General features: G+C 34.8%; 2 protein-coding genes across 5 annotated transcripts; one reads left to right on the forward strand and one right to left on the reverse strand.

The window, feature by feature from the left end:
• Positions 1–1031: 1031 nt before the first annotated feature.
• Positions 1032–5619, forward strand: LOC145610032 (potassium channel KAT3-like). The gene is made up of 11 exons (XM_081665275.1): positions 1032–1903; positions 1989–2204; positions 2289–2444; positions 2563–2620; positions 2733–3050; positions 3482–3721; positions 3836–3934; positions 4033–4065; positions 4147–4332; positions 4434–5103; positions 5257–5619. Exons 1-11 carry the CDS (start codon positions 1725–1727, stop codon positions 5361–5363), a joined length of 2262 nt encoding a protein of 753 aa, XP_081521401.1. The 5' UTR covers positions 1032–1724; the 3' UTR covers positions 5364–5619.
• A 3502-nt stretch (positions 5620–9121) lies between these two features.
• LOC145610364 (mannosyl-oligosaccharide 1,2-alpha-mannosidase MNS3-like) lies at positions 9122–18562 on the reverse strand. 4 transcript variants are annotated; one of them, XR_014106274.1, is made up of 7 exons: positions 18157–18561; positions 12766–13697; positions 10919–11180; positions 10263–10460; positions 9960–10108; positions 9564–9878; positions 9122–9457 (listed from the first exon to the last, which is right to left on the reverse strand). XR_014106274.1 is itself a non-coding variant. In XM_081665705.1 (7 exons), exons 1-7 carry the CDS (start codon positions 18232–18234, stop codon positions 9613–9615), a joined length of 1770 nt encoding a protein of 589 aa, XP_081521831.1. In that variant the 5' UTR covers positions 18235–18562; the 3' UTR covers positions 9122–9612. The 4 variants fall into 4 exon arrangements, 3 of the variants coding, with proteins under 3 accessions (XP_081521831.1, XP_081521830.1, XP_081521829.1); XM_081665705.1 differs by having other exon boundaries at positions 9122–9626; positions 9742–9878; positions 18157–18562; XM_081665704.1 differs by adding an exon at positions 16419–16604 and having other exon boundaries at positions 9122–9878.
• Between the last annotated feature and the right edge of the window lie 6724 nt (positions 18563–25286).

Below are 25286 nucleotides of genomic sequence, written 5' to 3' on the forward strand. Positions count from 1 at the left end.
AATATAATTTATATTATTATTAATAAAAATTAATAATTAGTATTATCTTTTAATATTAGTTATTATCTTTAATATTAATTTTTATTCTAAAAAATCAATTATTCTTATTATTATAATTAATAATTAATTATAAGTATTATTAATACTATTATTATCATTATATAATTACTATTACTATTACTATTTTTAATATTATTAAATAGTAATTATAATTATTAATATTATAATTATTAAATATTGAATTGGTCCTTTCACATGAATGACACAATTTAAATCTCATCCACACCATCCCCCTTTCAATATGAAATTTTTAGCATTGGGTGTAAGAAGATCCAAGTTACATATCGACACTTCAAAATCAATTTCTCTTTATATGAGCTCAACATTGATCATTTAACAAAATGAGATCATGTAATTTTTTCACGTAAAAAATAGGTTACATTTTCGGTATTTGAGATAAAAAAGAGATAAAGACATAGGAAAAAAATCTTCGACTTTTTCTGAGACTTATTTAATTATTAAAATAATTTTGTTTCAAAGTATGTAAATTAGTTGAACTAGTAGTCTAGTAGAGACAATACATACATGTTCTAAATGAAGTTCATTGTTATTCTGTATTCTCGGCTATAACCAAACCAAGACTATCAAAGACAAGAATATCGTTCAATCAGCAGAATTTAACTCCGTTCAATTTTAATACAATCCAATCATCAATACAATAATTTGGACATGCCCTTATCCATTTAATCACTAACCTAAAACATATTAACAAAAACAAAAAGACTAAAAAACATATATATTAAAAGCTTGTTTATTGGACCATGTGGCTACTTCACATTATGCAAATAATCAAGAATCCACTGGGATAATATGGTCCCCTTCCTTTCTTCACTTGTTTTTTGTGTGTTTTGGGGTGGGGATTGGGGTGGGGTGGATGTGGGTCATCTTAAGAATTTGGCTTCCCTCTATCTTTAAACTATGAATTGGAATTTTGAAGTCAAAACAACATCAAAATACAATTAACTCAGAATCTGTCAACTCAGAATTGCCTATTACAAGTTTTCACAGTTCCCCTTTTCAAGAATTTTTACATATCATATTCATATACTACAGAATTTACTGATGCACTGCCATCCTGCACCGCCAATACTCGTTGTACTCGTTAACATTACCATTACCATTACCATCGACGTTAACTGTAAGTCTGTAACATTGCTTCCAGTGTACATCAGAAACCTGTTGGTTTTTTACCCTGTAAGCTAGTATTTTTCTAAGTGCTTTTCCTATTTCTCGTACCCATGGACCCAATCAAATTATACCAGCAAAAACTAAAACACAAAAGAGACTTATCTCTGCCACATTAATTGCTCTATATCTCTCTATAACCCCACCCATGATCTTTCTTCTACATACACAAGATCTCTTCCTGGTCCATATGTACGTATACTTGCTTGCTATTTCTGTTGAGACATGAAAAGAAAGTTCGCGTTCACTAAATTTCTTCATCTGTCCAAGTACATGGCAGCTACGCGCTACTTACTTGCCATCATACAGTCGTCTGACAAATACAAAAAGATTCAAGGAATAGGAATAATAGATTCTTACCTCACTATATAAAACCTTCCAAACACAGCTTAGAACCCTGCACAATAATAACTTTTGGATGCTCTTTTACTACAGCTTATCTGCTATTGAGCACCACAAAAATCTTTTAGCACTTAAGCATGTCCTTTTCCTGCACAAAATCATTTTTCAACCGCTTCTACACAGATGAGCTGAGGATCGAAGGTAGTAGCTATGGTAACGTGTTCTCTAGTGATATCCTGCCATCTCTTGGTGCTCGAATGAACCAAGCCATAAAACTTAAGAAACATATCGTTTCACCTTTTGATCCTCGCTATAGGTAAGATAGCCACATCCTGCAAAAATGAGAACATATTCCATGGTATATATGCAGTTTCTCATTGCTTACTTTTTAATATTTTCAGGGCATGGGAGATGCTGCTAGTTGTCCTGGTTGTGTACTCGGCATGGATCTGCCCTTTTGAATTCGCGTTCCTTACATATAAACGGGATACAATCTTCATCATTGACCACATTGTCAATGCCTTTTTTGCCATTGATATTGTTCTTACCTTCTTCGTTGCATACCTTGATCGTAGGTCTTACCTACTTATTGATGATCATAAGAAAATCGCAGTCAGGTCAGAAACAGAAACTCCTGCTGTCAGTTTTATCATTTTAGCAGCAGAAATTTGTACTAAATTTTTTCTTAAGTCTTCGTACAGGTACCTATCAACCTGGTTTATATTCGATGTCTGCTCAACAGCGCCTCTTCAGACATTTAGCCTCATCTTTACGAACCACAATGGTGGACTGGGGTTTGAAGCACTTAACATGCTCAGACTCTGGAGGCTTCGAAGAGTCAGCTCACTGTTTGCAAGGTCCAAAACAAAACTCGGAATGAACCATTTTTTATCTATCTGTGTTCTGCATCGCATTTCAGAGTTGACAAAAGATACTCACCAAAATTATAACTTTTTTTCTATTATTGGACCTCAGGCTTGAGAAAGATATTAGATTCAACTACTTTTGGACCCGCTGCACTAAACTTGTCTCGGTAAGCAATCATGAACTTCACTTACCTTTTTCGTAGTCAACTACAATAATTGAGTATTCGAGTTCAATCATTGAGTCGAAAAATTCTCATGGCTATGATTTTATTCCTGCAGGTAACTCTGTTTGCTGTTCACTGTGCTGGATGCTTCTATTATCTGATAGCAGACAGATATCCTGATCCGAAGAAAACATGGATTGGTGCAGTAAACCCCGATTTTAAATCACAGAGCATAGGGAAAAGATATATTTCCTCGATTTACTGGTCTATTGTGACACTAACTACAACTGGTTACGGTGACCTACATGCTGAAAACACAATTGAGATGATATTCGACATCTTCTACATGCTGTTCAACCTCGGACTCACTTCTTATCTTATCGGAAACATGACAAACCTTGTTGTTCACTGGACCAGCCACACACGAACTTTTGTAAGTAGCTAAAATTTTGCATCTCCTGCCAGCTTTAATAATATTGCAGAATAAGCTCCAATAATACTGCTAGATAAAAACCGAAAAAACAATTCATACCATTCACATAAGTCATAACTGAATTGTAGCTTCAAGCCTGCAACGTATCAAAACTAATTTAATAACTGCATATCTTCCTTGAGTAAAAGAAAACAAAAATACTCCAACTGTCTTATTGATAAGAAAATATTAATATTAAGTTTTCTAGACTCCAAACATCTTGGATAACAGAACGCACTAATTAGTCTAGAAAAACCAAATAAAATAATGAAAAGGGACCAGAAAGATAGATGTTTCAGACAACGACAATGAGATGGAGAAAGTATACAAAAAAAAAATTAAGGGAAAGAGAGAAAACATTAATTTAATGCTCGTTTTAACTGAATCTACAGAGGGATACAGTCAGGGCTTGTTCAGAATTCGCAACACGCAATCAGCTTCCTCCACGAATTCAGGACCAAATGCTGTCACATATTTGTCTGAAGTTCAAAACAGACAGTTTAAAACAGCATGAGATCCTGAATGATCTTCCCAAAGCTCTTCGATCGAACATTGCACAACATCTTTTTTTTCCCATTCTTCAGAAAGTCCAGCTTTTTCGTGGAGTATCACAAAACTTTTTTTTACAATTGGTAAGACGTCTTCTAGCTCGTCGAACTTCAAAACTAGCAGTAAGAGCTAAAAAAAAAGTCGCTACAGTATTTCTTCCAAATGATGATATATTCTTATGAAGTCCTTGTATACAGGTTTCAGACATAGAGGCTGAATATTTCCCACCAAGAGAAGAGGTCATTTTACAAAATGAAGCGCCAACAGACATGTATATCCTTGTATCTGGTGCACTGGTAAAGTCTATTTGTCTCGAACACTTTAAACAGACAGGCATTCGCAAATGAGCTGCTATACTAAGGAACTGTTTTGGGGGTTTTTTTTTTTTTCACAGGACATGGTAGCTCACATTAATGGGCATGAACAGGTACTTGTGCTTTCGATTTAACAGTGACAGCATAAAGGAAAATCAATTTTCATGATGTCTGACAGTGAAAAGAATATGCAGGTTATTCAAAAGGTACTTGCAGGAGATATATTTGGAGATATAGGGGTCCTGTGTGACAGACCACAACCCTTCACAGTTCGGACCACAGAGTTGTCTCAGATATTAAGGATAAATAGAACTTCGATTACAAATTCTTTTCACACACACAAGGAAGACGGACACATCATTATGAGCAATCTATATCTGGTAATTTTTCTATCACAAAAAGTGTGCAAAGCTAAAGGGTAACAGGTTGGGCTTGGTTTTCGTAACAGAGTGCTAATATCATTCTCTTAATCTATTTGCAGAAACTCAAGTCTCTAGAAAGCCTAGGTTGTTTAATGCAGCCAGTAGTTGAGGAATATCTTTGTGGTGGATGGTTTCATGGTCCACACAGATGTAAGACGTGCTCTACAATTGGATGTGAAGCCCGATTCCATGAAAGTTCCTTGACTAATGAAGGATGGAAGGCCACATACAAGGAGGGCGCTAAAGAATACCACAGTCCAACCACATGTGGCATGGCCATTCAATCAGAAATCCAAAACGATCCACCAAAGTTTTGTTCAGCTGTTCAGGATGAAGAACTTGGTGCAGTTAAGATTCTGGTCGATGAAGGTGCTGACACAAAGTGGGAAGCATCAAATTTCTCAGTGCAACAAGGAAGTGAAAACTTATATAATGAACAAATACTTCATAGAAAAAGAGAATCAAGTGACAGGATTAGTGTAGAGGCCGGTGAAATACAATCACCAGGGTTCCAGAACAGCCATGAGAACCGAGAAGGCAGCAAGAACTATTGTAGCCAAGCAGTAGCAGAGATGTCTAGATCAAGCTATTCTGGAGTAGCAATTTCAAACTTAAACAATAATATTAGAGTTATTATTCACGTGCAGTCACAAAGTGACCGTGTGGAGAAGCAGTTCGGCAAATTGATTGTTCTGCCTGATACCATTGAAGAGCTGTTCAGTATTGCAGGTAAACTCCTTTTTTAAAAACCTTTACTTTACAAAGATACAGTTGAATATGATGGATCAGACTTCACTTGTATACTCAAAAGCAAAACCTATCGTTTCTTAGCTGCTTCATCTATTGTGTATCTTTCTGATGTCAAACACCTGTGCACTGCAGGCCAGAAGTTCGGCGGATGCTATACAAGAATTACCAGCACTGATAATGCAGAAGTAGAAGATATTGGTGTCATTAGAGATGGAGATCATCTATTTTTTCTGCAATAACATCGAGGTTCCAAAGAGTTCAAAGCAATTTAGCTCCATAATTAAAATGCAAGTTGCAAATAAATGGAACTCTTCTAACCTCCCAAAATAAATTTTGAGGAATGAAAAGTGTATCATAGAACAGATGGGATAATTGGATAGAAAACTTGTAAATCAATTAAGTTCCTTAACTTACTGAAATTGAAAGGGGAAGCCCTCATTCGAGTGTTGAATTCAACAGTAGATTATATACGAGGTCCAAAAACCTCTTCTTCCTCATAGCTCTCTAACTGTATTGTACAACAATTTTTCGTTTGACATAACATTGAGACTAACTGAAGTAGACTTAAACTTTCCACAGCAATTTGTCATTCAAAGCAAGAAATTCAGTTTGGTTTATTCCATGACTGTGATAAAACGATGCAACAGAAATTTGAAACATATATATAATCTCACGAGAGTCACTGAGTACCCTTGTGCATTAGTCTCCAAATCACAATGGGATCAGGATGCACCTTTGAGGCTCTATCAAAATGAAAGACACAAAGACAAGAAAGGCGGATAGCTGGTCTTGCAATAAGTATATCGAATTTTTACACTCCATCCTTTGCTTGCCAGGAGGGATAAACAAGCTAAGTTATGACATTCAACTATTGCTTACATCTCAAACATCTAAGATTATAAACCTATACCTAGTAACCTAACAGCATAATATAGCCAAAGATTGTGATGCATTAAAAAAGATTGTAACAATCAACAGGCTAGATGATTATATGCATTTATCATTTCGAATTATATCAGTAAACATATCTCCTCCTCAAGGTCCTGACATATCAATCATAATAGTTACCAAGTCACTGCTGGATAACAGAGATACAGCATACATTACATACATATTTCCATTTATAATCATTTTGAACAACATTGAAAAAGTTATCAATCAGTGTTCCAAACCATTTACCATTATTAGCAAATCCTCAGTAACCATTAATTCTACATACAAAAGTAAGCAATGTATGGAACTAACATCATTAGAAATAAAGCATATACTTCTCCAACTAAGGACTCCCTCCTAGCACAATCAATACTTCATTTCTTCGACAACCACCTCATCCACTTCTATATTTAGAGAAACACTTGCGTATGATTGTCGTACTAGACCACCTTTGTTCTTAGTCAAGCATGTGACTCTACCTAGAATTCTCTCTTCCTTGGCTTAACGCCCCAACCCACCGATAAAGTGGTCTTATGATATCAAATGGTCCAATTTAATAATTTGTATTTATTTTTTCATTTTTTTCTTTCCTACATATCCGCGATCCAAGCCATACCCTAAGTTCAAATAGTAAGCAAACTTGTAACAAAAGTAATTAAAAGTGTAACAAGAAAACTGAAAACTTCAAATGTCAATTCTCATGCTACAAAAATTCAAAACCAAATAACATTATAAGTTCATAGTCCATCCTTTCTAAAACGGTTAGCCATCATAACGATTATGGAGTACCTATTTCCACATAATTAATTTAGTAAAAAAACAAACACGAAGACAAATGATGTAAACGAGATTTAATCCTAGATGTCACGAACCATGACCAAGTACCTTGCATAATTAGAACACAATATTTAGTACCAGAAATATCAAGTATCAAAATTTGACAAAAATGTAAGGAAGCAAACACAATTTCGAAAATTCAAACATGCTGGAATAAAAATGGCATTGTCACTGTTTCAATCAAATGAGATGCAAATGCGTTACAAACCACTTTAATAAAAACAAGGGAAAAGATATTTACAAACTTTGTTGGTTTATAGAAAAATACAAAATAAGTAAATGTAGAAGAAAGCGAGAGATATACAAAACAACGTGCTAGTAGTTGAGAAATTGCGCTCAAATTGCAAAAAGTGAGCAAACATGAAGGAAAAGGAGGGGGAGAGTAGTGTCAATTGGGTCCCCAACAAACAAATGATCAATTTAGGGAGCGCCCTTTTTGTGTAGTCGTTAGTCATCAGCTGTTTTTGTGTATCGGCCAGTTTATATATGGACCGGTGGGATGTGCGGGAGGGGCTGCCTTAGTGTCTTGCCCTGCCCTTTTCGGGACCATTTTGCCTTTGTTTCGGCTTACACGAGTGGTCCTTGCTATAGAATACTCGTTCGCTTTGAATTAGTGGTTCAACTCTCGTTTCTTTTTACGTACGACTACTCGAATAGAGGTGATTATGGGTTGGGTCGTTATAGGTGAGAACCTAAGAAAACTACGGATATTATAAGTACTGCACACTATACAAAAGATAGTCTAAAGGCGTTTGGAAAAAAAAAAAAAAAAAAAAAAACTTATTAGGGAAAAATTAGCTTATTTATCCAATGTTAGTTGATTAATTACTACAATAAGCTAATTGAGGTGTTTGGTGGTGAGCTGATTCAAAAAGCTTATTACACTAAATAAGCTCTTTTTTAAATAACCCCTTTTAGGAGCTTTTTGCTTATTCAATATCTTAAGATGTAACTACACTTATACCCTCATTAATCTAAAACAATATCTCTAGCTACCTACCTCGCAAATTAGTTTATTAGTCATTTCACATACTCAAATAACTTTAAGCAATCAACTATTTACCCAACACTTTTATATAATCAGTTAATACAATCAATTTATTAAATCAGATTATTCTGTCAAAATCAACTAACACAATTAACTTCAGCTTTCAACTTTTTACCAAACATGGCAATGAAGTTGTTTGATAAATTAGTTTTTTTTTTTTTTTTTTTTTTTTTACCAATATTAATTGACTGACCACCACAATAATCTAATTGTGGTGCTTGGTGGTGAGCTGATTAAAGAGCTTATTTCACCAAATAAGCTCACTTTTAAAATGCTACTTGGATGAGCTTTTTCATTAGCTTATTCAAGTATTTTAAGGTGAAATGTTAATTATATCATTTAACCTAAAACCCTACCACAATAAGATATGTCAATTCCTTATTGGTCATTTTGCATACTCAAATAGATTTAAGAAAACATCCATTTATCACACTTTTATACAATTAACTAATACACTCAGTTAGTCAAATCAATTAACACAATCAGCTAGTCAAATTAGTTAACACAATCAGCTAGTTAAAATCAACTAACACAATCAGTCTTAGCTTTTAACTTTTCACCGAACACGGGCAACCCGAATAGTTGAGAATTGAGATAATTGCACATACCAAGCAGCATTTAGGTAATGTTAATTTCCATAATTAATTTTTATTCAAGACTTGCTCTAATGCTAGTTATGTTCCAACAAACAAAACCAACGATAAGTGTACTGTGCATGAATCAAAACCGCCTACAGATTAGAAAATTCTTAACATGCAGCCTTGCTGATCCAACCTATCTCCTTCAAAATCGGAAACTATATAACAAATTTCAAATTAATTTGATAATCCTGCAAAACATTTTAAGGGCTTATGGCTTCTTTTTCTACGTGCAATACTCTAAATTGACTGGATGATGCAATTGCAGCTTAATGGTGCATCAAAGCAGCATGCGAATAAAGATTTCTTTCAAAGATGGTGCATCAAATTATCAATAATTCAAGCAGTTGAAAGCAAATTAATTGCAGAACTACTAAAACAATAGAGCTCAGTCCCAAACTGATTTAGGCTCAGGGGTCAGCTTACATGAATTGTCACAAAAACTGTCGCGAAAAATGGAATAAGGTAAAGAGATAAATAGAAGACACTAAACAAAGAAAAGTGAGAAAGTGAAAGTGGGAGGGAAAAAAAAAAAAAAAAAATTTCATTGCTGAACCACAGCATAGAATTCCAGATAAATTGCAACTCTATAGATCACATGTATAAAATGGACGGTGTCTAATACAAATATGTCACTTGGGACAGCAAAATTATGTGAGTCCAATTTGTTTGTGAATTAAGGGGGAAGACCCACTATGCGTATAACCTAATTTTTCCGTGCATGTAATTTACAGCAAAGTAATGTTGGAAGGTGAACAGTCATAAAACCCGCAATTCAAAGAAGCTTTACCGATTTACCCTATGGAGCCCTTAATCAGCAGCTACCAGTGCAAATCTGCCCTCCATTGCATGGGATAGACAAGCTCACAAGGTTTCACTTGAAATTACCATCAATAGGTTGTTCAGTAGTAAGCAAAAAGAAGTATTTGAGAATTTGCAAGAATGAACAATAAGCCAATTGTAAGCGCTAGATCCATGCATACCGTATTTCACAGCAAGGTCAAATGCTTCTTTATCCACCACATAAACTCCTCATGCATCACTGCCTTTTGACAGAAGCATTAATAGGAATAGGATGTGCCTCTGTGTTAAAAACATATTTGTCTAGTGGAACAAGATTGCTGTCTCCGAACAGTAAGTATAGATATTTCAGTGTCTCACCCAAGAAAAAGGTTTCCATCTTGTCTCTTTTATGAGGAGGAAGTGAAGTCACATCATCAAGAGAAGTATACCCGCCAGAATCAACCTTTGTATATTTCTCAAACGCCTCAAATATCTGCCATCCCCATTCACGGTACCTACAGAGTAGAAAGTGCTTTAAAATAAAGTAAAAAAACCAATAAATCTCTAATAAACAAGGTATTCAAAATTTGACGAACTTTGGATCTTCTGTTATGCGGTACAAGACAAACAAGGATTCCACTGTTTCAGGACGTAACAGATTGTGACGGTCAGCAGGCTTGATAATAATGTCATTCAGAAATTTTGAGCTCTTGTTTCCACCATCAAACCCTTCTTCAAAGTAATCCTGCTTCAATTGAAAAAAATGGGTCGTAAATCTCCATCAGACAGCAGCCACATATGTATAACAAGGTAGATAAAAAGGTGCAAAGTAAAGCAATCAAAACTGCTGCAAAGAAAAAAGTTTAATACTTTCGACAAAGTAACATGAAAGCACTGACCTCCACATGAAAATAAGCAATTTCTGGAGCAAGACCAGTGGAAGTTACGAAATACGTTTCAACACAAGTCTTAATAAGGTCTTCAGCAAGCCTTAAATTTTCCAGGTCCTCAGAGCTTAGCAAGTTGTCTTTCATAGCTTTTGACTTAGTCATGCCTTTGGTGGCACCAAGAGCAAGAGTGCCAGGAAGAAAACACACCTAAAGGCAGAAATAATGATACAAAATTAAATACATTCAAGTAATTAGCAGCCAATATAGAAGACCTAAACCTTATCACTAAATTAGTAAAAAAAAAAAATAAAAAAGACTACTTGTATTATATACGTGGTTTTCCAAAGAGCCAGCAAAAAAAGAAGAGGAAATTTAAATAAAACAAAATAGGAAAGAGGAAAGAGTCAATATGGGCTATATATGAAGTTTTATTATAAATAAAAGATGTGAAATTATATTTAAAAAATTACAAAAAATAGGATAACTTAGAATTATTGCCTCAATAATAAATAATTTAATTTAACAAATCATACAAGCTTGAGTTTGAGTGAGCAAAAAAAGAAAAAAAAAAAAAAAAAAAAAAAAAGCTTTAGCAGATTAAAAAGCTTCAGTAGGCAATATACACACTCATTTTATTCACAAACAATATTAAATCTAAGGCATACCAGATGATCCATCTTAGGACTGAAAGAACCACTGGCTCCATAAGGTAACTCCCCAACGAAAACCAGCCCATTTGGGATTGATTTTCGGACAAGGAGGTGTCTAACACCCTTCATAGCCTCTTCATACATATCATGTAAATATGTTAAATTTCTGCTTTGACTTGCTCCCTGTTGCAGCCAAACTTTCAATAGATACTCATAGTAGCTGTCACCACGTGATCCCAGTCTAATATTTTCTCCACAAAATTGACCCGTTTGAGGACTGCAAACAGAAAAGTTTAAGCAAAACAAAAGAGTTTGTATAAATCATAATAAAGTAAAAAAGACTGAGCCAAATCAACACAGCTATCTTTACTTCCTGGAACGAGACAGGAAGACAAAGAATCCAAATTGTAACTAAAAATAGTCTTATCTAAAGACATGCATGAGCCTTCTTAGTTCTATGTAAATAAAAGCATTAGAATGCCTATTAGCAGCATTTTGTTAATACAATATGGCCGCAGATATAGAATGACCCAATGCAAAATTAGAGAGCTTCAGAAAAAACATAAGGTGCAAAACAACAATGATTATTAAGCTGTACATAAAGATGAAGTAAAGTGACAAAACCAAACATGCAGACAATCATCAATATACAAACCCAAAAACTACAACATGATTCAGAGTTTGTAAGAAGATCAAAATGACCAGTAAGTCAAGCAACACAAACCATTGAGACTAATGCCTCTCAATTAATTTCACAAGCAGCAATTAATGGTATCATTGGTAATGGATGTATAATGTAATTTTGTAAGGAGATCCTCATTCCAATGTTTATGGTGATGTTTATCTACTCCCTTTTTTTTTTTTCCCCGTACAGGCGTACACTTTCATTACCACCAATTTCTACTTCTAGAAGTGGGATAGGGTAGCAATGGAAATATATGAAGGATGGATATTTCTTACAAAATTACAAACAAATTCATCACTATTACCACTTCTTATTACTGCAACCAGACAAGGGGGTCAATTTTTTTCTGTGTGCAGCATAATCATGTTCCATAACCTCTCTTCTGAATACACCATTCTAGACACACTAAAGATGTATGGTAACATCAACCATTGATCATACCAACAAATCAGGTTGATGGGACATATTTGCTATCTGTTGACTTTTCTTTACTCCTTACCCGCCTAAACTTCACATGGTCTTATAAGCATTTCTCAATTTAAAGCAAGATGAAATCCATGTATCTTATTAGTGTTGTTTTCTTATCTCTTATTTCAATTGTGTTATTTTTCACACATTAAAAATTTTGAAACCTAACACAAATGTTCTGTAGCTTTTTATAAGGACAAAATGGTATTATCCAACTTCAAAGTACAAAGAAAAGGTAAGCATCGGAATTATAAATTTTCCTAGTGAGAAGAAGCATGTCTTCTCAATCTATACACTTTTCACCAGTCAATGATCGCAATTTACTTTCCACCAATCTGTGAAAATTACACATGAAATTAATAGAAAAGTCTGTAAAATTTTATCTCTAGCCATTAGATATTTACAGAATTTTCTATTAGTTTCATATGTAATTTTCACAAGCCACGAGGGAATGCATTAGGGATTTAACTGAACTGTGAGGCGTTGGGCTTCAACATGATAAAAAGGTTTACCCAGGGCCAAAATTAAGCATTGTCTAGCTAGCATGATAGACTGATAGTACTAAATAGCACATAAACATAGTGAGTGGCATAAATGCATAAACAAGATCCATAAAACATTGAATTGAAACAAAGGCATATGCAATTAGAGCTAAAAACTCAAACCATCTTTTAACTGATGAAGATTGTATTCAATCTGAATTCAATACCTTATATAAATAGGAACTAGCCCTTCTACCTTTGGTAGAGTCTTCATGTGCTCCAATACCTTCATTGCTTCCAAGCTATACTTTTGGTCACCCAGTACATCACTGAGATAATTGAATTCAAGTTGTAGTGTAGAAGCTTCTGATGTACTACTTAATCCATCAGGGGCAGCATGTGCCGTGTTGTCACGCAGTATAACATCACTGAAGGGAATGGGAGTTGGGCTAGAGGTAAAAGCAGTAAGCAACCGATCAGCTAAGATTGTTGCAGTTTTGAGATATGCACTTGGTTTTGGCCCCACAGATGGAGATGATACATTAGCTCCACCACTTAAATGATAAGCACTTAGAAGACCACCTAAAACACGTATTGTAGTTTCAAACAAATTAACCTGGCCTTTCTGACTGATCCTTTCTGCAAGGTGAGTTTCAATCCAAGATCCAGCTTCATTAACAATATCCTCTACACCCATTATCATGGCTGTATCCAGAGCATCCACCACTGTTGCACCGAGACCTCCTAAACCATCTATTCCCCTCTTACTTAATGGCATAAGTTCATCAAAACCCATTGCATACTTTTTGTAACCAGACCATGCATGAATAAAAGCCCCTTTAACTTGCTGCTGTTTTCCCATCCATTTTGATGTGTTATCATCTAGCTGATGGATAGATTTATTATTAGTATGCATCTCATCAGGTGTTAATCGAGGGGGTAGCCTTGGTGGTTTTCTAAATATTTCCCTCAGTCGGGTACTAGTGTTCACTGTGACATTGGCTTTATCCTTTATCCCATGGGAAGAAACAGCATGTGTTGGTTGTCTTAAAATGAGATAAGCTAGGCCAAAAAGCATAATTATCACCAGAAACTTCCCAGTGCTGCATCCCAGACATTTACGTTTAACATCCTTGGTCAGCATTGTCTGGTTAAAAACCTATGAAATGACAATTCCATTAGTCAAAGTAAATGTACAGCAGAATCATAGCTTTAGTAACCACATTTTCTCTGATGTACCAGTATGTGAACAAGCAAATGTATATTAGTATATGTTGCAGAGAAGCATTACACAAATTAGAGTCTTAATGACTTCTACTAGCCAGAATGTGCTTATCAGTTTCAAATAAATATGATGGTTGCAAAATTTATCAATATTTTTCCTTAAAGAAAAGCATGTGCCAACGTATTGAATCAACAAACCAACTACAAAAGAACCAAAACCATTGGAACAGCATGATCCATTCTTCAATTTATTAGAGACCTTTTTCCCACTCTACACTGTACACTCTTTTTTAAAATCACATACAAAGGACAACAGCTCAGTCAACAACTATTAGACTGGAAATGCAAGAGCTACTTATTAACTATCTGACAGTATTGAAGATATGCAAAAGAGGGAGCATGCGCTACATCGTGTAAAACAGTAGTTGACGGAATATTTGTAGTGAAATTGTGAAAGACTAGTTGAAACAGTAAATTGTTGGCTGAGGCACTTCTTGGCTTTAATGACCATTCTAGATATCCAAGAATTCAGGTTCTAAAGCAGAAATGAGTAGATGACGTCTCTATACTACTTTTCACTAGCAAGGGATAAATTCATACATACCAAACACCTCAAGAGTCAAGGAGATAATCCATTGCGAGTCTCATATAGGATGAAAAGTTGATATCTAAACTTGTATATTGTTTTGAGTCCTATCTACTCCATCATAAACAAATCCCAAAGATTCATTTTCCTCAAAAGAAAATATGTATTTCTAGGATAGGATTTATATATTTTTCTTTTTACTATCGTATTGATAAGACAAATGATGGAGTTTTATAGGGTAAAGAAGAAAGATCTTCATATGGTCTTTATTGATTTAGAGAAGGCATATGACAAGGTGCCAAGAGAGATACTTTGGTGGGCAATGTTGAAGAAAGGTATCCCACGAAGGTATGTAGACCTAGTTAAGGATATGTATCGGGATGTGTCAACAAATGTGAGGACATGCGGAGGGTTGACAAAAGATTTCCCTATTACAATCGGATTGCATCAAGGGTCTGCATTAAGCCCTTTTCTTTTTGCAACGGTTCTAGACGAATTAACTAGACCAATTCAAGATGAGGTTCCATGGTGTATGCTGTTCGCAGATGATATCGTTTTGGTGGATGAGACTAAGGATGGGGTTAATGTCAAGTTGGAGCAATGGAGGCAAAGGTTGGAATCTAGAGGGTTTAAGCTAAGTCGGAGTAAGACTGAATATTTGGTATGTCGTTTTGGCACTCAGAGGGGGACAAGCAATGAAGTGGTGAGTTTGGATGGAAAGGATTTGACCATGAGTGAATGTTTTAAGTACCTAGGGTCGATCATCCAGAAGAATGGTGACATTGATCAAGACGTGACCCACAGGATTAAGTCAGGGTGGCTTAAATGGAGAGCGGCCACGGGAGTGCTATGCGACCGCAGCATTCCCTTAAAGTTGAAGGGAAAATTCTACAGGACTGCCATAAGACCAGTGTTGCTCTATGGTACAGAATGTTGGGCTTCTAAGAAAGAGCATATTAAAAAGATGGAGGTTACGGAAATGCGCATGTTAAGGTGGATGTGTGGAAACACTTTAAGAGATAGAATCAGAAATGAGGTTATTCGCAAGAAAGTAGGTGTGGCGGGCATTGTAGATAAATTAAGGGAAAATCGTCTGCGTTGGTTTGGACATGTAAGACGGAGACCCGAGGGTGCACCGGTGCGAAGAGTGGAAGAGTGGGACCATGGAGGGATTAAACGAGGAAGAGGGAGACCAAAGATGACTTGGTTGGAAGGAGTGAGGAAGGATATGAAGTGCATGGATTTACGTGAGGATGAAGTTTTGGATCGTAAGGGATGGAGGAGAAAGATTTATGTTGATGACTACACGGAATAATCAAATTTGGTTTATGTTAGCCGACCCCACTTTTGGGATTAAGGCTTTGATTGATTGATTGATTGATTGATTGATTCTTTTTACTATCGTATCATAGATAAGAATTCGGAGTACCTAAGCCTGACAAAAATTCGTGAATGAAGTTGAATCCTCAGTAGCAAATTTTACTACCAGCAGTAATTTCAGTATATATTCCAATTCAATTGCAAAGTTAAAGCGATTTGTTTGGTTGGGAAACTCATTTCATCATAATTACTGAAGTACAATTCATTTACAGTTTTACACATAGCTCTAACTGACATTCTCTCACAAATTTCACATGTATCCTAGTGAGCTATATCATGTCTCAATTATCAGTGCAATAACCTCTTACAAAGGTAAAGTAGCATAAATTTTACCCTATAATATGCTCCAGTTTGCTAGAGGCATTAGAGAGAATTTCTCGTACCGTAGAGGCAGGGTATAGTATATTCAGAAGTGGGAAAACTTTCGGTGATACATCATATCAACAGTAATTTTGCTAGAGACAGTAGAGAGAATTTCTCGTACAATAGCCTCTTAGAAAGGTAAACTGGCATAAATTTTACCCTATAATATGCCCCAGTTTGCTAGAGGCATTAGAGAGAATTTCTCTTACCGTAGAGGCAGGGTATAGTATATTCAGAAGTGGGAAAACTTTCTGTGATACATCAACAGTAATTTTGCAGGGTGAGGTGCAGTAAATCATTAGTCAATAACAACAGTTAAAGGCTAACCTTAGAAAATGTTGTTAACCCAAATAATCAGTTAGAACTTAGAAGCTGAGAGCTTGATCGATGATCCCTCAGCTACAATTAGATGAGTTGATCTTTACTGAAGAGTTCACATCCGATTCATACCCTAAATGTCTGTTACAGGGGTGAATGCATTCCAATATCCTTGGTCAGAGTCACTGATCAAACCTTCATAATAGAGTAAGGGTTATGTCATAAAGCCAACCTCAGCAAGTGCAGTACACTTGGTCAGAGTTGAAGTTAGATATTACAGGCACAACTTCTTTCTCAGCAACGAAGGATGTTTTAGGCAAGCTCTTGTTAAACCATCAAATAAATAATAAAAATAAAGCTTGCTGATTAAATATCATCATCCATACCCATTTAACAAATTCATCCATAAATAAAATATTAAGCTCAAAGACCCTTATGCTTTTATAATTGCACTTCCCACACAAGCACAACACAAAAAGTACACCCCCATCTTTGGCACTGAACTTCAAGTGAATTAAAATCCATTAGAACTGTAGAAAGTTAGTCAGTTGCATCATAGTTTATACATGAAAAAACACATTTAACCCTCACAGAGATATTTTCCCAATTATCCAAAACATAACTGTGTTTCCTCACATCCCAAGAGTGCATGAATCAATGAGATGTAGGAAGTCTTCTTGAAGAATACATGAAGAGAAATATGGAGAAGCAACATGTATTCCAAAGATACGTCACATCCCTATATCTTAATTTATTTAACCATCTTCACTGTCAATCCTCTGGCAAATATAATCAAACTATTAGGAAACCCATTTGTATCAAACATTCTAGAAACAGAGTGCACCAAATTGCTACTCTCTCAAACAAACCTTTTAAACCCGAAAGGCCGAAATTTAGGGGATACAATAATAATTCCTCTATCTAGAACTAATACTTGAGTTGATAGTATAATTTGAACCAGTAATATGACAACTAAACCCAAACACAGTGAAACTTATACATTCTTAGACATCAACAATAAACCAGGAATCACCCAAGATCATGTGACTATCAAATAAAGTAATCACATTGCTAGTCCTAATTACACTATCAACACGACTATTAAATCCAAACCACAAACACCAATTGCTCCACCATCCCTAATTGTTTCAGGGGCCTTTATTCCTCAATTAAATACTCAAATTCCCACAATCCGAACTATGTAATTACTTTTGTAGTCTAAATAACACTATCAACACAACTATTAAATCAGATTCGGAAACGCCAATTGCACCACTATCCCATCCCTATTTGTTTCATGTTTCATGGGCCTTTATTCCTCAATCAAACACTCAAATTCCCAAAATCCGAACTACTTAATTACATTGCGAGTCCAAATTACACTATCAACACGACTATTAAATCCAGACCGGAGTTTACCCTCACAACACCAATTTCTCCACTACTGGTCTACCCCTATCTGTTTCATGGGCTTCTTTCCTCAATCAACCACTCAAATTCCCAAAATCCGGAATACAAAATCACATTGCTAGTCCAAATTACACTATCAATCCGACTATTAAATCCAGACTTGAGCAACAATAATTTGAGTAATTGCATACTAATTATCTATGTAATCAATTTAAAACACACCCATATGATAAATTTGCTATATAAGACGAAGATCACATCAGAGAAAAATTAAGTGCAATTGAAACAACAAAAAATCAATCAATGAGAAAATCAAGGGGATTAAAAAAAATCAAACCTTAGTGAAAGAGCGTTGCCGAAACTTAGCATTATCATATTCAACATCTTTCATGGAGTAAGGCAAAGATTTCGACATGCTCGTTGAACAAGAACAAGGGGAAATTGAATTTCCCCTTCAAAGTTTGAAATCGAAAAACAGCTTTGATTTGGGTGTAGTGTAAATGGGTAATACTCAAGTTACAGATTTGTTTTCTGGATCATAATTTACGACAATTTTTTATCCTAAAGATTTAATTTTATTTATGGGTGTAATGTTCTAATGATCTTGAGGAAATTGGATTGAATTTTGGGTGACGAAATTGGTGTCTGAATTGGGTGTTGGTTAGATTCAATTCAGAATATTGTGAAGAGAGTCATCAGTGTTGTCGTACGGAGCTGATGTGAAGTTATACGGGGGAGGTGAGTGATTACATAGAGTCAACACGTCTATTGATTCAATTTCCTCGTGCTGACTGCTGAGAAACTCCATTTCGAGTACATGTTCGTTATAAACAAAAATCGTTTAATTAGTGGCATTTTTGTAAATAAATTAACAAATTATCAATGTTAATTTATACTCCCTCTGTCCCCAAATTATAGTCCCTTATGGCCTATTTTTAGTCCCAAATTGATAGTCCCATTTGTTTTTTTCAAATACCATTAATATCAATTTTTTATCAAAATTTCCTCCAATTACAACAATATTTGTGCAAATTTAACTTTCCCATGTAAATTTTGATTTTCAATGTACTTTTATTACTTTCTCTCTCTACTACTTTACATACCCAATGTAAATTTATCTTTTCAATGTAATTTTACTACTTTTATTTAAGTTTCTTAATTCTCGTGATTTTTGCCCATAAGGGACTATCATTTGGGGACGGAGGGAGTATAAGAAAAGTTTGTCAATTACTAACGCGTACTAATACTATTTTGAAAATTACTATTGTGTATTAAAAAACTTGTGACTTACTAATATTAGTATTTTGTAAAAAAATTATTTTACTATCAGGCTCCACTTTAAGCCAATTATGACGTCAATTTAGACCTTTAACTCACAATTAACCCTTGGTTAAGCATTTAAACATTTTTTAAAAAAAATCCCTCTAACCCATGGTTACCCCCATAACCCAACGAGGAATGATGGACCGCTACCCGGTATAGGTCACCTCGCCCAATACCAAGTGACGTCAGCTTTTTTTTTTAACTTAAGGTAAATAACAATACTTAATAAATGAATAACAATATTTGATAAACTAATAACATAACCTTGATTTAAAATAACAGTTTTTAATAATACACAGATTATTACTATAATTCGATTTGATAATTTCTTATATGACTTTTATTGGTACTAGTTATCACTACTTTACTACTTATACGTTAAATAGATTAGCTTTTATATTTAATAGTCCACCATGCTTCGCAATATAAAATGTTTTACTCAGAGAGTTTTGACCAATAAATGAACTTAGTCGACAATGGAACCTCCGGTGTTCTGAGCTTCCGGCTTTACCAAGGTAGCTAACCCCAACCCTGTTTTCCTTAGATCAAGCACAACACATGTCTAATTCGTTTCCTACCTTAGATCATATTCTCTACTCAAACAATCTATATTGTATTTGTGATGGTACATAAAACCAACTCATCTGTAACATAAGTTTTGAGAGGATAACGTCCCCTTTTGAAAGAAAAATTCTATTTAATTTGAAAAGATTACAACACTCATTTCTTACAGAAGTAAAAATAAAAAGTCTAAATAGACATGACAAGAAATAGAGTTTTCCTCTACTTTAAGAGAGATGGAAAACCAATATGTCTCTTAAGGTGAGGATTTTATTTCTCTAGGGAATTTTCTTGTTCAGAAATGCTCTAGCCAACTCACTTCAAGCCTGCCTTTACTTCTTTGCCTGATGCCCTTTATATAGGGGAAGGCTCACAAAGGTCACCGATACTTTCTATGGCTTACAAAAAACTACGACTCAGCAAGTGAATATCGTTCACTACTTTCCTAAAGATTTTCTAGAACAAATAAAACGTGCTTCAATAGTAAAAGTAGAATACATTATTGCTGGTGTGGGCTCAGGACTCCATCATATTTGTAGACCACCTTTGTTGTCCTTACTTTCTTCATAATGGACATACATTTGGTTGTCTTCTTTTATTCTGAGATCCATCACACATTTGGCGGCATAGGATTCATCCCATGTGACAAAGATTTCGAATTAGTGCTTTTTTCCATCCAAGGATAAATATCTCCCAGCTTCAACTTGTTCAAGATAATCATACACTGATTCACCATGTAACACTCCTTCTTCTAAATAATTTCTTAACGATTTTGGTGCTACTATTGTAGTATTTCCCACATGTATTATGACTGGTGGCTCTTCCTTTATTGCTATAAATTGGTTAAGATACTGAGTAATATAGAAAAATCCATAGGCTTTGGCCTCCGTAGGATCCTTTACTCGTCTCTGCTTGATACAAATTGGATCTTTGACTTTGCGATGGACATCTTCAAACATGATCAGGAAATGTGGAGAGCTAACTTTTCCTTCAACCATTTCAATGTTTACACTTTATACTTGGACTTGTTCAACTCTTCCTTTGTATTTTGTTGCATCATAAACTCTCCTAAATACATACTTCTTGAATTTTGTGAGTTTCTCATAGAAAGTAGTATTATTATCAGGAAATGGTAAAATGCTATGAACCATTCCATAATCCCAAGCTTTGTAGTGCTCCGCCACATATGGTGCCCTCCATTCCAAAGAATGTGGATGAATTGACACAGTACCCACTCTGGAATTAGTGTTGAACATTATTCTACTTCCTCCATAGATCATAAACATCATACAACTTGTATGACCTTGATACACCTAAATTGTACCAGAATTTGAAATCGTTATCTTTTAATTTTGTTTAATATTATATCCTGAATATCTGGAATGAATCGAAGGATGATGACCATTACTTCGTACATTAAGAACCTTCGAACTGCTACATGACAGCTCTTAATCAAACCATCTCGAGATCTCTTTTTTGATGAAACAATCATGGCCTCCATCAAGGCCCAAGTGGAGGGTGAAACTCGTTCCATTGCTTTATCTGTTTCTTCAATAAGAGTTTTTCTCTCTACCTTCATCTTTTCTAGTTGATGGGCAGGAGGTTTTTCTGATGTCTTGTACTTCTTCGCCATTGGCTAATTCTCTGGTCAAGCTATCTGCCAAAGAATTCTTTGATCCCTGTACATGTTCAACATTAAAAGAGAATTGGTTAAGCCATAATTGCCAACGCAGGAGTCTCCCTTGTGCTTGCATATTTGACATATTCTTTTTTAAAAAACCAAGTATGTCTTTGCAATCTGTTCTTATTAAGAACTGTTTAGGGGCTAAGAAGATTAAGAACTTCTCGATCCCTCTAATAACTGCAAAGATTTCCTTTTGCATGGTAAGTTAATTTAACTCATCTTTATTAAAACTTTCACTGCTATATTTACAAAGTCTTTCTCCTTCTTTGATTTTTAACACAGGACTCCAGTGCTCATTACTAGCATCTGTTTCAAGGATTAAATTATCTCCATTAGTAGGTAGTGTTAATACAGGAAGGTTTTTACACACATTTTTCAGATCTTGAACAATTTTGGAATCACTTTCCATCCAGTTCCAAGTTATTTCTTTCTTGAGTTTTTGTTGTAATGGTTTTCTTAATAGAGTAAGATTTTCTATGAAATCAGAAGCATAAGTTAAACACCCTAGAAATCTTCCTAGTTGTTTTCTATCTTCAATCTTATCGGGGAATTTTTCAATCTTTTCCAGATTATTTTTTGCAATATTATTTGTCCTGCTTTAATCTCTAATCCTAGAAACTCAATTTCTTGTTTAGCATAAATGCATTTATCCTTTCCAAGGATTATACCATGCTCAGCACATTTTTGGGTTACCGCCTTAAGATCATTCATATGTTGTTCTAAATATTTTGAGAATATTAAAATATCATCTATGTATATCAAACAACAGTGATTAAGTTCTCTAAAAATATTATCCATTCTTCTTTTAAATATCTGTGGAGAATTTTTTAATCCAAAAGGCATTACTTACCATTCATAATGCCCTTGAGGGGCACTAAATGCAGTTAATGGAATACTTTCTTCCATTTTAATTTGACAATATCCACTCTTACAATCCATTTTAGAAAACCATGTGGCTCCTTGTATTCTATTAAATAACACAGTGTTATTAGGAATGTAATATCCATCAAAGACATTATTGTCATTTAGTTGTTTATAATTAATGACCATTCTAGCTTTACCTCTCTTTTCTTTTGCATGATTTCTAACCATGAACGCTGGACTATTATGAGGACTTTTGCTATTCCTAATTAACTTCTGATTTAGCAATTATTATATTTGTTCATCAAATTCCAATATATCTTGGTAGGTATAAACCATTTGTCTTACTCTAATAATCTTATTAGGATTTGTTAGAGTTATCTTAGCAAATGCCTTATCCTTTTCCCAATGTTCTAATGGGTTTGTTGAATATAGTTTTTCACACAATTTTTCTTGCTGCTTATTTTCTGATCTATTAATGATAAATCACACTCAGAAATTCTAAGTGCAACCTCTTGTTGTGTAGGTGTAACCTATCACCACGCTGGCAGCGCGCAAATTCTATAGTCTGATGAGTATAGGCCTTTGTTATTTTTTGTATAGGAACAGAATGACCATTAATAGTAAAGATTATTTGATCAATGGTTTGAGTGCATGGAGAGTATAACCTTTGAAATTTATTTCCTATTATCATATCATGACTAGGTTGATCAATAGCCCATAAAATAGGAATAACACATTGAACTCCTCCAATTTCTATTGGTAATTCTTCAATTATTTCCGTATGCATCATGACACTATTATTAGCAATTCTAACTTGTATAGGATTTTTAGCTTTTTCCACAAGAATTCTGGGAATAATGACCTTTTTCCAAAACATGTAGAACAACCACTATCAACATATGCACATAATTTATATTTATTATAATATTTAATGTATATATCAATTGGGATATAAATGCTATTAGGATTAGTACTAGATATTTCATTATAGGCTTCCATTTGCATATTGACTTCATCTTCATATACTGGTTCACTCACAGTTTTGGTTTTATATCCGATTACCTTTCTTTTTTCAATATTAGAATTATTCGGATCTTCATGCACTTCTAAATTAGAACATGAACCAATATCTTTACTATGTCTTGCTGGTTGCTTTAAGGCTTTTTTAGCTTCGTATTTTTCATTTAACTTTTTAATTAAAGCTAATATTTTTTCTTCATCTTCTTCGAGTTTCTCATTAATTTGTTTTTTCATCCTTATTATAGTTGAATTTCGTCTACTTAGACTTGCTGTTCTAAGACTCATACTTCACTACATTTTGGATTCGTAGTTATTCCAATATGGAGTAATCCTGATTCATCTATTAACATCTTACTTGACCTATTTTTTACTACTGGATTCATGAAGAATTCTTCCCATGTCTTTTCAATTTCTATTTCATTAGGATCTACCTTTATAGGGCTAATTTTCTTTTTAGGACCTCCTCCTTGCTCATATTTCTGAGCGTCTACTATTTGTTTCTTGAAAGATGAATCTATAGTATTTACTAACTTATAGACTACCTTCCATCTTAGTTGTATAGGTCGAGTCCCTTTATGCATGTTTACCCCAAGAGTTAATAACGTGATTGCTAGAAACTTTGGAGCATATGAATCTTCTAAGCTCAAATAATATCTTGACTCACATATATAGCTTACAGTTCCTTGACTTAAACTACACCTGATGCCACTAATAATCTGCTCATAAAACTCTTTATGTCTAACATCACACACAAAGCTTTTTTACCAAAATCTTGTAAAGGACTTATGTATACTTGCACGGCACCAATACAAATATAACTATAATTTCCTTTTTCTTTATGATTTTTAAATGCTTTTTCCAGTTTATGATATTACCTTCTGCTGCTTTCTTTTCTCAATCCTCGATTACTATACTTCCTTCCATTAATCTTGAATCATCAACAATCAACCATGAAATTCTCTCTCTAAAAACCTAGAGTTTCTATCTGTAAAATATGATCTCAAAAGTTCTCTAATGATTATCCAAAATGATTCTCTCTCTAAAAATAGAAGGAAATACTATATATAAGAAAGATACAAAAGAAGAGTTGGTTAGATCGTCCAAAAAGAGACCCCGGGAGGTGCGGGCACACGAAAAAGGGTACGAAACAGGGAACCCAGGTAGGTGCGCGGCCGCACCTACCTTGGGCGCGCCCGCACCTGGCAGCAGCTCACACATCCCCTTCTTCGTCCTAGCTCAACCTTGTGCGCTCTTCTTGGTGATGATGATGGACACTAAGGTAGGCAGTCTTGAAATGGATATTTTGGTGGGTTTATAGCAAAGATGATGTCCCCACCGCATGCGTGCACCGATCTCTTGACTTGCTCCTTGCGTTCCTTCAAACTTGAAGCTCCAAAAGCGAACGCGAGGCATCCAACTTGATGAGAAATGTAAGAGGAAGGCTCTGGAATCTTTGGAAACACGATCATAACCTGAAAACAAACGAAAACAAACAAATAAAAGGGAAAAAGAACAAATAAATAAAGAAATGCACAAAACAAGGAAACTAACTATGAAAAGCACAAACTAATGAAATAAAGAACAAAACTAAGAAAAACTAAGGAAAAGAGCTACAAAATGGAATAAATCATCCTAAAAGAGATCAAATGAGTGCCATAAATGACACTCATCATGATTCTTCCAGATTTGAAAAACCTTTTGACATTCATTCTATGCATTCATCACTTAGATTGACTTCCATTTCAACAATTAAATCAATTAAAGCATCTTTGGATAAAGATCTAAGTCGAGTATTGTCAAAGTTACTTTCACTTACCGCCTTTTCAAGAACCTTGATGTATACACACCTGTCATCTGATTTGACCATCAAGCAGAGGTTTATAACTTCCTCTTCTGGTTAATCTTCATCATCTTCACTCTTAGAATCTCCCCAAGCAGCTATCATTGCTTTCTTAACATCAGTCTTTGAGAAAGGAGTCTTGTATTTTTCTTTTCCCTATTCCTTGACCTACCCT

Source organism: Chenopodium album, chromosome 24, assembly GCF_948465745.1.
Source record: "Chenopodium album chromosome 24, dcCheAlbu1.1, whole genome shotgun sequence".
Taxonomy (NCBI): Eukaryota; Viridiplantae; Streptophyta; class Magnoliopsida; order Caryophyllales; family Amaranthaceae; genus Chenopodium; species Chenopodium album.